Raw genomic sequence first — 16,836 nt, 5'->3', positions numbered from 1 at the left:
CTTGCCACTGAACCCATTTCATGACGTCCAAATATTGCAACCACTTGGTGAGGGCTGCTATGCTGTTATAACTTATTTTCAGCATAATTAAGTGACTGCATTATTAATTAAAACAAATTTAAATAGGCCACAAGGAATTTTTGCTTTATCCAATAGTTTAAATATAATGAAAAGGAACATATGCGTATAAGGGTGCACAATATCATATAAATATTGGTTCCGATATTAATTTATCTTAATTTTTTTTGCCACAACCCGTACGTTATTCCCTATAAATATTCATGGCTTCTTCATATTGGACATACACCATTGGGGCATATCAAATTGGCAGTTTTGGCAGTTGACAGTTTTGACACGGCGAAGTGGTTTTACCAATAAAAATTAAATTATTCTAAATTCTATGAAATTATGGTATGCTACAAAATTAAGAAGAAAACTAAACCTTTTATGTGGAAATCCTGATACAAAAAAATTTGGTTCTATTTTAAGGAAACTCATAAAATAATTTTTTCAGATAATTTGGCCAATGGGCTCGGACACCAGACCCGTCTTTTATAATTTTTTGAAAATAATTTTTTATTTTAAAAACTCAAACATGCGGCCGTGTGGAATATGAAAGCAAATATAACAATTCTCTCTCCAATGATGTGTATCTTTCTCAAAATCCTCAATTGTCTCCCCTCTCTATATAAAAATCATTTTTTCAATCTTTTGGATGAGTTTATTTTGTTGCTTGTGTGTTGAGTTGATTAATTAATAGGACGAAAAAGGTTCAACCCATTAGTCATCAAAGTTAAAAAAACGTCCAAAACATTAAACAAACCAATTCACCTCCTTCCCAAGTGGCATCTTTGTTATCAACATTAGTTACTAGGGTACAGATAAAGCTATAATGATTGTTTGGGGAAAATTTTTTCTCAGGCTCAATTGCAAGGGTGAACTGGAAGTGGAAGACAAAAATCATAGAACAAAAAAGAATTGAGTGTTGATTGGGGAAAATGTTAAAGAATTGATTATTAAAGTGTAAGATTTCAAAAGTTTACATGTTTTTATATAAAGACGACACACAACTAGATGTATAAAGATACTACGTCTTTCACAAAGGTGAACCGACCATAATCATATTCTGCAGTTGTTTGGAAAAAGTCTTTGCATAAATATCTGATTGGTAGATCCACTAAATGTGAAATCCTCCTTGGTTCATCTTGGCTGCATTCTTAGAATTCCACAACTCTCGCCAAAATCATGTCCTACATTCTACTAGTTATCTGACTTTATTGCGAAGTTTAAGTGGATCTTATTATTTTATCCGACCAACAACACTATTTACACAATGGATATATATCTCCTTCTTTTTCTTTTTCTTTTTTGATAAATTATATAACTATTTAATTTTTCAGTAATTATAACTATTCAACATTTTTATTTTTTGAAGAATGAAAAGTGTATAAATGCACAAAATGTACAGGCAAGCAAGAGTAAAGAAAGCCCACGAAGGGGCTCAAAACCCAGCCACAGAGACCAAGATTATAAGGCACGCCTATAACTTGTGTGTGTGTGTGTGTGTGTGTGTGTGTGTATATTACTCCGTATTACGAAGAAACAAAAAACTAGGTGAAAGTGTCCGAAAGTTTCCAGTCTGTTACATCATGCATTGGTACTACATGGGACCACCACCTTTTTTTTATTATTTTTTTTATTATTATTATTATTTTTTTTATTTTTTTATTTTTCTGATTATCTTTGTTGGTTAGCTAGTTATTATTTTAACAAAAAAATAAAATTATAATTGTCATCAACTCACAATATGTAAGCAAATAATATTTTTAAGTTAGATTAATTTTTTTACTTTAATATTCTGTTTTTATTTCTCAAATATTTTGTATTGTATGAATAATTTATTTCATAATTAAGTTTCTTTTTAGTTATTAATTTTTTAAAATATATAATTACTAAGAATTTTTAATAACCTATGTAGCACGGACACATGCCCGATACGACATGGATACATCCTCAAATTTAAAAAAAGTAGGACATAAGTACGGCGTGAACACGATTATATATAAATATAAATATTTATTTTTAGACATCTATTCAGTAATAATATTATAAAACTTTAATTCATTTATAATTTTTATACTAAGTGTTGCTTTGAAATGAATTAGAAAATAAAATTATGTTATTATTGTAATGATTTTTATATGATATATACCATTTTTTCACTACTTTATCATGATAGTATTTATATTATTTTCAAATTTACTTAGTAGACTTGTATTATAAATATCTGGGAAGTGCTGGCGAAATGTCCGAAATAATAAAATTAATTTTTATTTATGAACATGTTTATAAAGTGTCGGACACGTATCCGAGAAGTGTCGGTTTTTATTTATGAATATGTATATAAAGTGTCGGACGCGTATCCGAAAAGTGTTGGTGTTCGACACGAGTACGACTCCTTTGTAGAAGCATCTGTACTTCCTTATTAATAAACATAACAACGTAACTTTCTTGAATTGGTCATTATTGGCCTTAAATAGTTTTTTCTTTTATTTATAAAAAGGTTAGTAAAACTTACTAAAAATTCACCTTTATCGAATCATATTATAAATAACGGAATCAGTTATTGCAGTCAACAAATTTTTTTCAACCTCACACAAAATGCATGCGACAACCCGAGAGCAGAACTCTCGTCCCAATTTCCCTATCCCCCTGTCCCACATTAAATATAATATACTAAGTAAATGCCTCCCAAATTATTGATTAATTGAAATATATATATATATATTGTTGAAGTTGATGCAATAAACTTGGAGGCATAAAGAATCACATTCACAACAGTCCAATAGATATGTTGTACTTCGAATTATCACTTTAATTGATCCATCTACCTACATAAAGTATAATCCTCCAATAGATTTTGTGCTACTTCAAATTATCACTTTAATTGATCCATCCACCTACATAAAGTATAATCCAGTAATAGTTTAATATAAGAGTCATGATACATGCATCCTCATCATTTGAAAATGTTGTTTTAAAAATATCTTCATGGTTACATCCTTAATTTTCAAAAATATTGTCAACCTCATTTTAATAGATTTTATATCATTGGCTCATTGGCTAGTTGTACGTATGATACGTGCTACGACTTTCAGGCAAGGGCGGAAGGAGGGGTGGGCGAAGATGGGCTTTAGCTCACCCAAAAAAAATATAATAAATAAATTACTATAGTACTTTTGGCGGGGCCCAAAAAAAAAAAAATAAATAAATAATATTAATCCATCCCATTCAGAAATCCTAGATCCGCCTTTGCTTTCAGGAGGTCTTGATCGACCATATTTGTGAATGTTGAGAAGCTTTTATATAAATATCTGATTGATTTCCACTATAAATGTCGATATTACTGATTACTACATCAATCTCCATCTTGCAACTCATTTCTGGTTCCCACTTGACTCTCTTATGAATTCATTTCTATGGAAACTTTAGGCGCATGCTTAAAAGACCGGCTGCTCTTGTAGCGTGAATCCAATATGGCTGGTTATAAATAACAAATTCACCTTTTTGTACGAAGTAGCCATCTTCCAAAGGTAACGTTCTTAATGAAATGGATATAATTGTGGCTTGTTGATGTAAGACGTGTGATATATGTATCATTGCGAAGTGATCTATTAATATTACTAATAAGCCATGAAGTCTATTATTAATATTACTAATAAGCTATTTCACGGCGGTTCCATCTATCACCTTATTGTGAGGGACCAAATTGGCTAGGTGCCATAAATACCTTCATATTTGGGTAGGATTTCACAAATGGGTTTGAGTATTGGAAAACTTCAAGCCTGCTTAGTTTATAATTTTGGAATTTCATAGAACTATTAATAAAAAACTAGGAGTGGTCACATATCGGATTAGGTATCAGATCCGTTTTCAATGGATTAGAAAAATTTTAATCTATCACAGATCTGTCGAATCGGATCCGTATAATAATGAATCGGATCAAATTGGATTTGCGGATTGAGTTTTATCTAAATTATCCATTATCCATTATTATTATTATTTTTATAAGTAATATTATTTATTATTTATTTATCTTTTAACCCTAACCCAATACATAAAATTTTAATTTATTAATATTAATTCATATATTTAAATAATTATTAACTAATATATCCTTAAATTAAATTAAATTATCATTAACTAATTAAATTAATTAATATATTTTTTGAAAATATATATATAAATTTCACGGATTGGATCGGATCGAACTCACGGATCGGATTGGATTTTTAACAGCTTAATCCGTGATCCGATCCTTGAGCTACGGATTTAATTTTTTTTAACCCACCACCGATCCGTGGGTGTATCAATCCGATCTGATCTGCACGGATCGGATCGGATTCGCGGATTATTTGTCCACCCTTATAAAAAAACTACATTATACAAAAATTCTGTTTGGTTCAATTTCTTAAAAATTATTTTCTAAAAATTGAATTTCAAAAATGCATGTTTTTAGAGAATTTATCTTTTATAGTTATTTGAAGACAGTTGGATGTACAAATCAAATTTCAATATTGATTTCTGTAAAAGTTTTGAAATTATGATCTAGTTGAACCGGTTATAAAGGCTAGACAAAACCCTTGAATGGCTTCTTCGGTTTTTGGATAAAGAGAGATATGATTCGAATGTGCTCATAAGGGTAAAAGGAATTTGTGACTATGTTTCTTATTGCACTTGGTGATTTGGTTGAGAGGTTTATTATTGTCCAGTTATTGCATAAACTATAAACTTGTATTTGTTTAGGTATCCATAAAATATATATATATATATATATGGCAAAACACTCACACACCCATTTATTTTCACAGGAATCCGAAACCTTTCACATTGAAAGATAATATATATAAATATTATATATTGAAAAGTAAGTGAAAGGTGATACATATAAATATTATATATTGAAAAGTAAACAAAATTCTCCCGCAATATTATCAAAAGAATCACGGTCTAATTTTCAAGAAATTATTGAGAACAATTTAATTTCGATTTAGTCTGGAACCGTACCAAATTGCAGCGTGTGCACCTGTACAAAGAAAATGTCCTAAGACAGCTTTGAAAACAAACCGTGATTCTTTTGATAATATTGCGGGAGAATTTTGTTTACTTCTCAATATATAATATTTATATGTATCACCGAAAGTGAAAATTTTCATTGTTCGATAGTACACCATTTGATCTTATACAAATCAAAGGTCTCTAGTACACTCTATCCATCCTTGACCACTATCCCTATAAATATCAGAATGTGTTTGGGCATTACAAAAAAAATAAATAAATAAAAAATAAAAAAATAAAAAATTGAATTGAGATCTAGCAATAGTGTTTTGAGGGGTTGGTTTTGCTCTCTACCTTCTCAAAGTGGAGAATATGTGATTGATATGAAGAACCATTGCTAGAATCATAAAATGCTTTCGGTTTGTGCTTAAAAAAAAAAAAAAGAAAAAAAAAAGCTCTCGCCCTTCTCTCGTCCAACTTAGGATTGTTGAAGTGAAAATGAAGATTACTTTGGAAGTGGAGGTTAATGGGGTTTGTTTATATATATATATATATATATATATAAGATCTTATTTTTGGAAGGTATTATTTTAGAAAGCTTGAATCCTAATTTCTCTCTACTTTAAAGAGCTAATTTGTATATATGCATGTGCAAGCGCGTGTGTATATATAGAGAGAGAAAGATGCGGTTAACCCAATTTATAAAATTTGAAACACTTCTTATAGTTTTATTATGCAACCTATTAAGTCAGTAAACTCCCTACTTATCGGTGAATAAGCAAGTATTGTCCATTCGAAACCCTTGTCATCCACGTTGAAAGATAATATATATAAATAATATATATTGAAAAGTGGAATATTTCTTATCTCAATGGTTCCAGTTCTAATTTTCAAAAAATTATTGAGAATTTTAAGTTTGGAACTGTACCAAACTGGAGCATGTGCACCCCAACAAAGAAAATGTCCTAAGACAGCCTTGCACGTGAAAATAATAAAAATGAAAAAAAGATTAGAAATGTTTGCAATTACCATCAGTATAAAGGACTCGCATCAAATTTGCTTTAACAAGAAAAAGTCCAATTTATTTGCATCTTTTGCTCCACATTGAATACCAGATAGTGGAATGATTTGCATTCGAAAGTTCTATACCTTCTAAGAAATTACCACAGCTAATTATCGGTTATGAACCCATTTGAGAGAGAGATGGTAATAAACCCTAATTGGAAAGCCTGGGAGAGAGATAAAGAGACTAGTATGGTGGATCAAACCTCTTTCTATAAGCCGAAAACATGACCAACTCAGACATCATACAATAAAGACTGTATATGAATATTCAAAATGTGCCAATGGAACAATGAGACACCCAAACCAAACCCACCATGTTTCCCACAACATACAAGACATTAGGGCAAATTTGGGCGTCTTTCCAACTTTTCTTCTTTATCATCAACTCTTGAAAGCCATAAATACATAGATTAACATGTTACCATACAACATTCTGCAGTGGTGTTACCTGAAAAATGCCCAAAATCAAACACTAACCCTCATCCGATTCCTTCTTTTAACCGTCTCTCCTTCACCACATAATTGAATCATTCGGTACCATACTGCACAAGAAGAATGATACAGGACAACCAATGACAGCCAAAGTTGGACACGAGCCATTATTCCCTGGGGATTATGGAAAACCAAGATAGTAAAGGATGACACATCAGCAAATTTTCCGTTTTCTTCATGATGACCCTTGGAGGAATACAACAGTTGTTCCCCTATAAAGACCAATTCGACATTACCTCGGTGATTCAGTTTAATTACTCATTTGTACCATCAAAGCTACCCGTTGCATTTGCCCCTCTTTTCCCTCTCCAATTCTCACCCCACATTTTTGCCTCCGCAACTGCACGCTGTCTGTCTACATCTCGGTTCCTGGGTGTTTCTCTTGCTCTCCCCATACTTACAGGGCTGTCTCTCTGAGATTCCTGATGCTCTAAATCATCCATGCTGCCTTTCCTTCCAGACCCACCACTGGTTTCACTCCTTCCTAACCGTGCACCAGTGCCTACAGACTCTTTCTTTCTGAAATCAGGAGAATTCTTATGGGTGGAAGGGGAACCATGCCGTCTAGGCTCGTCTGGGCTATCAAGCCCATCTGCCATATTCCTTCTATCATCCTTGCTCCTAGGAGTAGATGGACCAACCCTATTACTCTGGGCAGTGGCTGCATTTGGGTCATAAGTTTGAGAGGCTAAATATGTCAGAGCAGTCACAACATCCCCTATTAAAGGCCTTGTAGCAGCTTGTTCTTGCAAGCACATGGCTGCAACAGCCAGTGCTTGGTAAAGTCCCCGCATTGGGAAATGGCCTTGTAACAGTGGATCAGCCATTTTCGGGAATTTCCTTCGATCCTTGAAAAGTGGCCTTGCCTACAAATCCATGTTCCACAATATATAAAAACAAATCTTGTTTTATGTTAAACCAATGACATGCAATAAAATCAACAATTACGGCATCATGTATTTAACAAGCAAATATAAAGAGAAGAACTACTTACCCATGCAACAAGATTATGCTCTCCAGGGATGCGCGTGTTGTCAATAGCCTTGCGTCCTGTAATGAGTTCAAGAAAGACGACTCCAAAACTATAGACATCAGACTTCAGAGTTAGTTGACCAGTCATGGCATATTCAGGAGCACAATAACCATAGGTTCCCATCACCCGTGTGGAGACATGAGTTTTATCACCAACGGGACCCAGTTTTGCAAGACCAAAATCCGATAACTTGGGGTGATAGCCCTCATCAAGAAGGATGTTGGACGATTTTAAGTCTCTGTATATGACAGGAGGGTTTGCTTTATCATGCAAATATTCCAATCCTTTTGCCGCACCTGCTGCAATCTTCATCCTTGTATTCCAGTCTAGAGGTTCTTTATCCGGTGGTAAATCTGAAAATAAGTACCAAAATAAGACTAATGAGGAATATGCAATAGAATTTACTCATCTGGAGGAAAAACTTGAAAAATGCATACAATAATTTAGATTCAAGGGGAAAAGGGGCTATAATCAGTCCCACAACCCAACTAATTTGTCCATTTGATTCATCTTTCTGGTCAATTATAACTCAAAAAATGTGTCTAGAATTAAATATCAAAATTTAATGCTTTCACAAGTTCCATCCCATCCTTGTTCTTGGCCTAAAATTTGCATTCTCACACATGGGAGCTGATATTGACGCTCCATAAAGATCCTCTAGCACTCTAACTCATTGTCTTTATAAAGAAAAAGACCAAAATACCATCGCATCTCCTATTTTACCCTAAATTCCTCTACCATTCTTGTGCTCTGCTGTAAGTTTTTTTTTTTTTTTTTTCTCTTAGACCATAAGGGTCCGTTTGGTTAGATGAAAAAAAATAATGGAAAGTGAAAGTGAAGTGAAAGAAATGAAAATCAAGTTTCCAGCATGCATTTGGTAGGAGGAAAAATATTCAAGAAAGTTGTAGGAAAAATATTATTTTATTAGTTTGGATAGCATGAAAGGAAAAAGAAAATAATTTTACTTGCCGAAACTACCCTTATGATTTCAAACACTAAAAAAATAAATGAATTTGTATTAGATGAATCATCTTTATACCCAATGGCTATTCGTATATGTACTGAGATATTGGAGAAAATTACACTTGATATCCTGAAACTTTTCACTACTCAATTATTATTTCAATCACAATGAGGTGCTAATTCAATTGTGAGCCGATGTAATGTAACTAGTGAATAAGGAGTAATAATTGTTTAACCAACAACCTATGAAAAAAAAAAAAAAAAAATTGTTCAACCAACAACCTATGAATGCGAGTATTTGAACTTGTAATCATGAGATAGTGGAAAAGATTTGAAAGCCTGAAGTTAATCACCATACCAAAAAGTTTGCAGAAAGGAGCAAAGATGGAGAAACAACTGATTTGGGGGCAGATTAGGAAACTGAAATATAAAAAGACAGTTTTTGTGTTTTATGCGGGATATATTTTGAGGAAAATCCATCAGATGCGAGAATCCTACTTTCCTCAAAATTTTCACTTTCCATCTAACCAAACTCCCAAAAACTTTTAAAAAATTCCATTTCTTTTCTGGCTACTTCACGCAAACCAAACGAACCCTGAAAACCAAATCTGGATTGCATTATTGCTGTTACGTATACGACTATGATGGTGGAAGAAGAGGAATTCCGGTAAATGACAGAAGGTTGCTTCATTGGCTGCTATTGTGGGATTAAAAAAAAAAAAAAAAACCGTAATTTTCATGGTTTATGGGATTAAGAAAGCTTCCTTCTTTATATACACTGCAAATCTCAATAAAATTTCATAAGCTACTCAAAACAATCAACTTAGTCAAAATAAATAAAACTTCCTTTCCAGTCTCTCCCTCTCTTGCCCTGTTGATTTAATTTGCCTTTTTCTTTGAAGTGTGTACATAGTGAAGATAAATTATGAGAGAGGAAAATAAAATAAACGCAGTTCTGTCTTTGAATGAATAACAGAGGAAAGAACATTTTTGTCATTTCCAACATTTTTGTATTTTCCTTTATAAACAAAATGAGTTAAAGCGAGAGAGGATCTTTATGGAGCCCTATATCAACTCCCTCATCTAAAATAAAATATTATATTAACCGTCAACTTGAGAATAATTGGTGTGTTTGCTTTTAATTCCTTAGAAAAAAGTACAAAAAATAGAAGAAAATCTATGAATTATGAGGCATAAAGATACGGAGAGATAATCACAGCAATTAAATAAGGCAAGATGATTCCCATCCCATATATATAAGCCTATACAAGTAGATAGATACTCCACACTTACGGGTGTTGGTGGGTGGGTTTTGTTGAAGCAGCTCTATTTCAGGTTCCAAAAGCAAGGGTTTGGTTTTGGTGTTGGTGGCTGGGTTAGAGGATTTGGGATAAGTGGTGACTTTGTCCCAAAAATGGTTGCCATTTCCAAGGTATGGAGCTCAGTGCCACTTGGATGGCGGAGGGGGCTCAGGAACAAGACCATTGGAGCTGGTCAAGAACTTCTCAGGCATGGATGGATAGAGGATCGCAAGGCAAAAGGAAAATACAGAGAAAAGAAAAGAAGAGGAAGTCGAAGTGGCTTAAAAGTGTGGAGTCTCTATCTACTTGTATAGGCTTATATATATATTTTTTGATAAATAAACAATTCACTAAAAGCGCTCAAAAGGGGAACGGGTCCCTACAAGACTACAATAACCTGGGTACCCTAAGCCCCAGGGAAGCCAATAACTCAACAGTCTCATCAGCAGAGGAACAAAGTCTACCTAAACCCCAAAAAAAGAGAGAGCTAGTAACAGAGGATTTCAGAACAATGATGGAAGACTCCTCTCCTTCAAAGGATCTTCTATTCCACTCTCTCCACAGACACCACCAAAGACACAGAGGCGCCATCCTCCAAAACTCTCGAGCCTGTGGTCCCACCCAACCCCCTCTCCAGGTGTCCATTAGACCTCTCGTAGATCTAGGCATGACCCAATAAACTCCAAATAGACCTAACAAATGATTCCAACAATCAACCGCCAATGGACAATGCAAAAGAAGATGGTCAACCAACTCGCCATTGCACTTATACATGCAACACCAATTTACTGTGATATGCTTTCTCCTTCTCAAATTATCCAGTGTCAATATTTTACCCCACACAACCGTCCAACCAAAGAAAGCCACTTTCAATGGCGCCCTAGTTCGCCACACTGCCTTCCAAGGAAATACCACCCCATCTGAGTCCAACAGGCATCCGAAGAAAGATCTCACACTAAACATTCCCCTAGCAGAAGGAATCCAAACAAGAGAATCCTTACCTCCTCCACGGATCACCTGGCTATACAATAACTCTAAAAAACCAAAAACATCATCCATCTCCCAGTCTTGAAAAGATGGTTGAAAAAGCACGTCTCAAACTGCTCTCCCGCTATCAAGGCGATAGCAATCAGCCACCAAGGCATGCCTATTAACCGCAACACTAAAAAGTCTAGAGAAAGAGCATGCTAAAGTACCATTTCCACACCACACATCCTCCCAAAATCGAATCTCCATACCATCATGAACTCTGAATCTGATATACTTAGAAAACTCATTCCATCCCTTCCGATTGGCTTTCCAAACACCGACACCTCCAGGTATAGCTCACCCCCAAGCGACACCCTCCACAACCACTTACCTAACAGGGCCTGTTAAAAGTCAACAGTCGCCTAATCCCAATTCCTCCGAACTTAACAGGCTAACACACTTGCTCCCGACGAACAAGTTGATACTTAAACTCATCCCCCAAACCTCCTCATAAAAAGTTCCTCTGATGTCTTTCAATACAAGGTGCAACAGAGGACGGAATCTGGAAAAGAGATAAAAAAATATGTGGGAATGCTCCACAAAGTGCTTTTCAACAAGGTAACCCTCCCCCCTTTTGATAAATATTGCTTCTTCCACCCCGTAAGCCTCCCCTCCACCCTCTCCACTACCGGATCCCAAGCACCTACAACCCTCGAAGAAACACCCAAAGGCAAACCCAGGTCATGGATCGGAAAAGAACTAACTCTACAACCAAGAACAGAAGCTAATTCTTCAATCTCCGGGACCTCTCCCACTAGAATCAAAGCGCTCTTCCCCACATTCACTTTCAACCCGAGACTGCCTAAAAACAGATCAACACTGACCTCAAATATCTCATTTGAGACACCTTAGCCTTGCAAAAAACAAGAGTATCATCCGCAAATAACAGGTGAGAAATCCAGCTGATGCATATCATCCCTTCCTACCCTAAAACCCCTGATGAAGCCCACCGCCATAGCCGTCCCCATCAATCTACTAAGCCCCCTCCATCACAATGATAAACAGAAGTGGGGATAATGGATCTCCTGCAAACCTCGCGAGCTACCAAAGAAACCAGTCAGGACCCCATCCACCAACATCGAGAATCTCGCTGAAGAAATGAAAAACTCAATCCATGTCCTTCATTTTTCCCCAAAACTCATCCTTACCATCAGATATAGAAAGAAACTCCAACTAATATGATCATACACTTTCTCCACATCCAACTTACACAAAACCTGGAATCCCACTCCTCAATCTATCATCCACACACTCCCTAGCAATAAGGACAGAATCCAAGATTTGACGCCCTCCTATGAAAGCATTATGAGATTCCGAAATAACCTCATCCAAGACCACCCTCAATCTCAAAGAAAGAACTTTGGCTATTAGTTTATAAATGCATCCCAACAAACTAATAGGTCTAAAGTCCTTCACATCTACGGGTCCACCTTTCTTCGGAATGAGGGCTATAAACGATGCATTAAGGGATTTCTCAAATCGCCCCTGAGTACGAAAAGCATGAAAAGTACCCATCACCTCACCCTTGACCACGTCCCAACTCTCCAAAAGAAATCTTATAGTGAAACCATCTGAACCCGGAGCTTTATCCCCATTACAATTTCTCAGTGCCTTTAGCACTTCCTCCTCAGAAAACCGAATCTCCAGACCCTCCCTGTTTGCCTAAAAAATCCTATTAAAATTAAGTCCCTACAGCCGGGGTCTTGTAGAAACAAGCTCCGTAAACAATCTCTAGTAGAATCGGGCAATCCCCCTGCAAGCATCGTCCTCTCTACTCGAGACCACCCCATCCACAGTAAGTCTCCCTATGTGATTACCCCTCCTATGAGCATTAGCCAACCTATGGAAGAACTTAGTGTTCCTGTCCCCCTCCTTAAGCCATAAAGCTCTGGATTTCTGTCTCCATGAAATCTCCTCCGACACAGCAATCTCAGCAATCTCAACCTGGCAAACCACTCTCATACTTCTCTGCTCATCATCAATGCCACGCATGCCTTCCCAACGATCAATCTCTGCAATCTTCGCCAAAGCCCTACTCTTCCTCCACTCGAGATTCCTGAAAACCTCCTTATTCCACCTTTTCATCTCCTTCTTCAACACCCCAAGCTTTCTAGCAAGAATAAAACTAAGATTCCCAGACACCATACTACCTTCCCACCAAGACCTCACATACCCCTGGAAATCATCCGCCCTAAACCACATGTTTTCAAAACGAAAAGGACTGATTTTAGACCTTAACCCACCACAATCCAACACCAATGGAATATGATCCGATGTCGGTCTAGCCAAGGCTGCCTGAGTTGCATTTGGAAAACTCTCCTCCCAATCTCTTGAAATAAGAAATCTATCCAAGCGTGAAAGGGTAGGGGACTCTCTGCCATTAACCCATGTGAAAGAAACACCCTCCAAAGGTAAATCGTGAAGATGCTGGCGATCAATGAATTTTAAAAATTGTACCATAGCCCGAGTCCATCTTCCGCCTGTCAATCTCTCCAAAGGGGATCTAACCATATTAAAATCACCCCCCACACACCATAGAAGACTCCATTGTGCCTTAACAGATCCCAACTCCTCCCAAAGAAGATGCCTCTCCCTATCATCCACTGGACCATAAACACCCGAGAACACCCAACGAAACCCATCCTCTTCTATAATAAAACTACAGGAAATGGAGAATCTCCCTCGCCACACATCCGCTTTTGACACCCATCTCTTATCCCACACTACCAAAATACCCCCAGATGTCTAAACAACATCCAACGCCCCACATTCAATAAACCTCCCACCCCATAAACTCCTAACCACCCTATTCGAAATGGAAGCCATCTTCGTCATACCACATAAACACCCCACTTCCTCATTGCCAATCTGACCATCTTTCTTTTGTCCGAATCATTAAGCCCTCGGACATTCCACGAAATAATGCGGCACTTCATTAAAAACCAGTAGATGACCCCTCCCCTCTCCTTCTCCCTCTTCCCCTCTCACTGCTCCTCTCCCTCCCCGTCCCATTCTTCCCCTCGTAATTAATATCATAAATCAGGCCTCGGATCTCCCTTCCCCCTCTCCATGGGGATAACCTCTTCTTCTTTCTACCTGTTTTGTTCACACTCCCAACATCCTCCACATTCTTTCCCTCCACAATTGAATGCATCACCAAACGAGCCTGCTCCTCATCTGGCTGAAAAGAAAGTCCCAACATACTACTCACATCATCAATGTTATCCTTCACCCACTCCACCCCTCTGTCTTTACAGCCTAATGCAGAGAATTCCCTCCCCCCGTCCGGCTGTAAGACACATAACGAATGCATCTCCAAACAAGTAGTATTCTCCTATGGAACCATCTCCATAGCATTTCTATCATTACCCCCTCCCCCCCAATCTGTCACCACCGTCATCAGCCGAAGCCTCCATCCCATTGAAAGCCGAAGGTGAACCAAAATCCCCTTCAGATTCATCCCCTACCGTTTCTGAGCCAAAATCCAGCAAACGGTTCAATCCCTTCAACCGTTTATACATTCTCAGTTCCTTCACCAGTACTGACGCAGCCTTCTGACTTAACTGAAACTTTGAGTCACGTCCCACACAAACCGTAACTCCATCCACACCTACCGGCGCTGCCATCACTGATACATTCTCCCTTAACATCTTGGGAGAAGAGCTCATCAGAATATCAAGTGTGTGATTCCTCAAATGTCCCACCTCATCCTCTGTCTCTGCATCCAGCCCAATCCCCTCCGAATGCACTTCCGCCACAGGCGACAACACCCAAGTTCTCTCTGACTTCCGGTCAACCTCCTCCCCCATTTCCTTCCTCAACACCCCACCAAAAGGAGTAGAAGGAGGAGCAGAAAGAAGGCTTCGAGAGTTGGGGAAAAAAGACATACCAGGTTGACTTTCCTTTGGGCAAACCCATTTTTGTTTCTCCTTTCATGACCAACGCCTCCCATCTCTAGTTGTGGGATCACCATCATCATAAGAAGTGAATTGCAGAGACTGAAATTGATTGTCCGAAACCATTTGCACACAGCAACTCCCATGTCGAAACCTTTTCCCCTTGCGACTACTATAAGAACTGGCTCTAACCCAGTTCTCTTTCTCTGATTGTGTCCAAAGTCTATTATCTTCACCAAGGACCGATGCAGAATTCCACACGTGGGCTTGGCCCAACCCATTCACTCTGGATCTCCTCTCCTCTTCCTTCAAACCCAAGCCCAAAACTCTAATGGACAAGCTCTTATCAGGGCCCCAATACACAGCCCTATCTCTCTTCTGCTGGATCAAGTTATTAGGCCCATACCCATCTTTGGACTTGTGCTTCTGAGCGTAAGAACCAACTGACCTATTGCGTAGCCCATTAATGATTAAACGGCCCACGTCATACCGGCCCAACCCATCCAAAACCTTATCCGTAATCTTCGAAACCCTATCCCCTGCACGTGGACGCCTCCAATCCACCCCTTCCCCACTCACCTTCCGCGCGAACAAATCACCTTGTCCCTGACCTTGCTGCCACTCATCTTTCTCCGATCTAACCAAACTCGCCGAACAAACTGAACCAGCCTCGAATCTGCGAGACACACGTCCGTTCTTCTCAAAATTCAGGGATGCCATAGGTTTCGCCACAACAGAAGGAGCGATCTCCTCCGTCACTGAGATCTTAAAAGCCCAAGACCTGTCTTCAACAATCACGAACTTCGGGATGAACCCGCCGTCGTCCACCGTGATGACCATCCTTTCTGTCTCGCTCTCAGAGACCTCGACCTCCCTAAACCCACCACATAATTCCCTTATAGATTCAAAAAGCTTCTGGCACCAAAGATTGGAAGGCCAAACAGCGTTATCCTTCTCTACCTCGTCATTTTCCTCATCCCCAAGCACCCAAGTCTATAAAACCACAAATCGATTAACAGCTGTGCATCACCCCAAGATTTTTCCCCCATCTTAGCACCCTCTGAGCTTCCTTCTCCGATGGAAATCGAAACAGCAATAACCCATCAGGTAGATTAGAAACCCTAACCCCACATGAAATCTGCCAAATCTTTGAAGTCCACTCCTCAATTCCTTCCAAACTGCCCACATCTCTGTCAAATCTCCCAACGAGGTAAGATTGAAGCGTCGTTTCACGGTGGATCGTACTCTGCTCATCCACCCGAAGAACAAACCCTTTGTCGGTAAACGCTCGCATCACATCTCCCTTCAACATCAATCTTGGCAGGCTCGCTACATCCAAAAAAGTCTTCTTCATGACATAATATATGTATATATAAAATATATCCTTGATATAGACTTATATATAATGGGATGGGAAGCGTCTAGAAGCATCTTCCTTATTTAATTACTATAATTATCTCTCCGTATCTTTATGCCTCGTAATTCATAAATTTTCTTCTATTTTTTTGTATTTCTTTCCTTAAGGAATTAAGAGCAAACACACTAGTTTATTCACAAGTTGATGGTTAATATAGTATTTTATTTTAGAATAGGGAGTTGATATTGGGCTCCATTGAGGTCCTCTCTCACTCTAACTCATTATTTTTATAAAGGAAAAGACAAAAAATCTTCTTTCCTCTGTTATTTGAGCCAAAACTGCATTTATTTTATTTTCCTCTCATATTTTATCTTCACTATGCACACACTTCAGAGAAAATGACAAAATAAATCAACAGGGCTGGAGAGGGAGAGGGAGAGGGAGAGTTACTATAACGGAAGTTTTATTTATTTATTTTGACTAAGTCGATTGTTTTGAGTAGATTATGAAATTTTATTGAGATTTGCAGGGTATATAAAGAAGGAAGCTTTCCAAATCCCATAAACCATGAAAATTACAGTTTTTTTTTTTTTAATTCCACAGTGGCAGCCAATGGAGCAACTTTCTGTCATTCCCGGAATT

General features: G+C 37.7%; 1 protein-coding gene across 1 annotated transcript in view; it reads right to left on the bottom strand.

Moving 5' to 3' along the window:
* Positions 1–6,363: 6,363 nt before the first annotated feature.
* The window catches only part of LOC132294815 (serine/threonine-protein kinase PBL27-like), a 37,533-nt gene continuing 27,060 nt past the window's right edge, over positions 6,364–16,836 (bottom strand). Inside the window, exons 4-5 of the mRNA XM_059792817.1 lie at positions 7,610–8,001; positions 6,364–7,481 (exon numbers count right to left, since the gene is read on the bottom strand). Of these exons, the coding sequence (XP_059648800.1) occupies positions 6,870–7,481; positions 7,610–8,001 (1,004 nt within the window). The 3' untranslated portion in view covers positions 6,364–6,869. The remainder of the gene's footprint in view (positions 7,482–7,609; positions 8,002–16,836) is intronic.

This window comes from Cornus florida, unplaced genomic scaffold, assembly GCF_030987335.1.
Source record: "Cornus florida cultivar Cherokee Brave unplaced genomic scaffold, ASM3098733v1 CherokeeBrave_3.0.0_Hap2_Chr01, whole genome shotgun sequence".
Lineage (NCBI taxonomy): Eukaryota > Viridiplantae > Streptophyta > Magnoliopsida > Cornales > Cornaceae > Cornus > Cornus florida.
The sequence above is the reverse complement of the archived record's forward strand: the minus strand, read 5'-3'. Positions and strand labels throughout refer to the sequence as shown.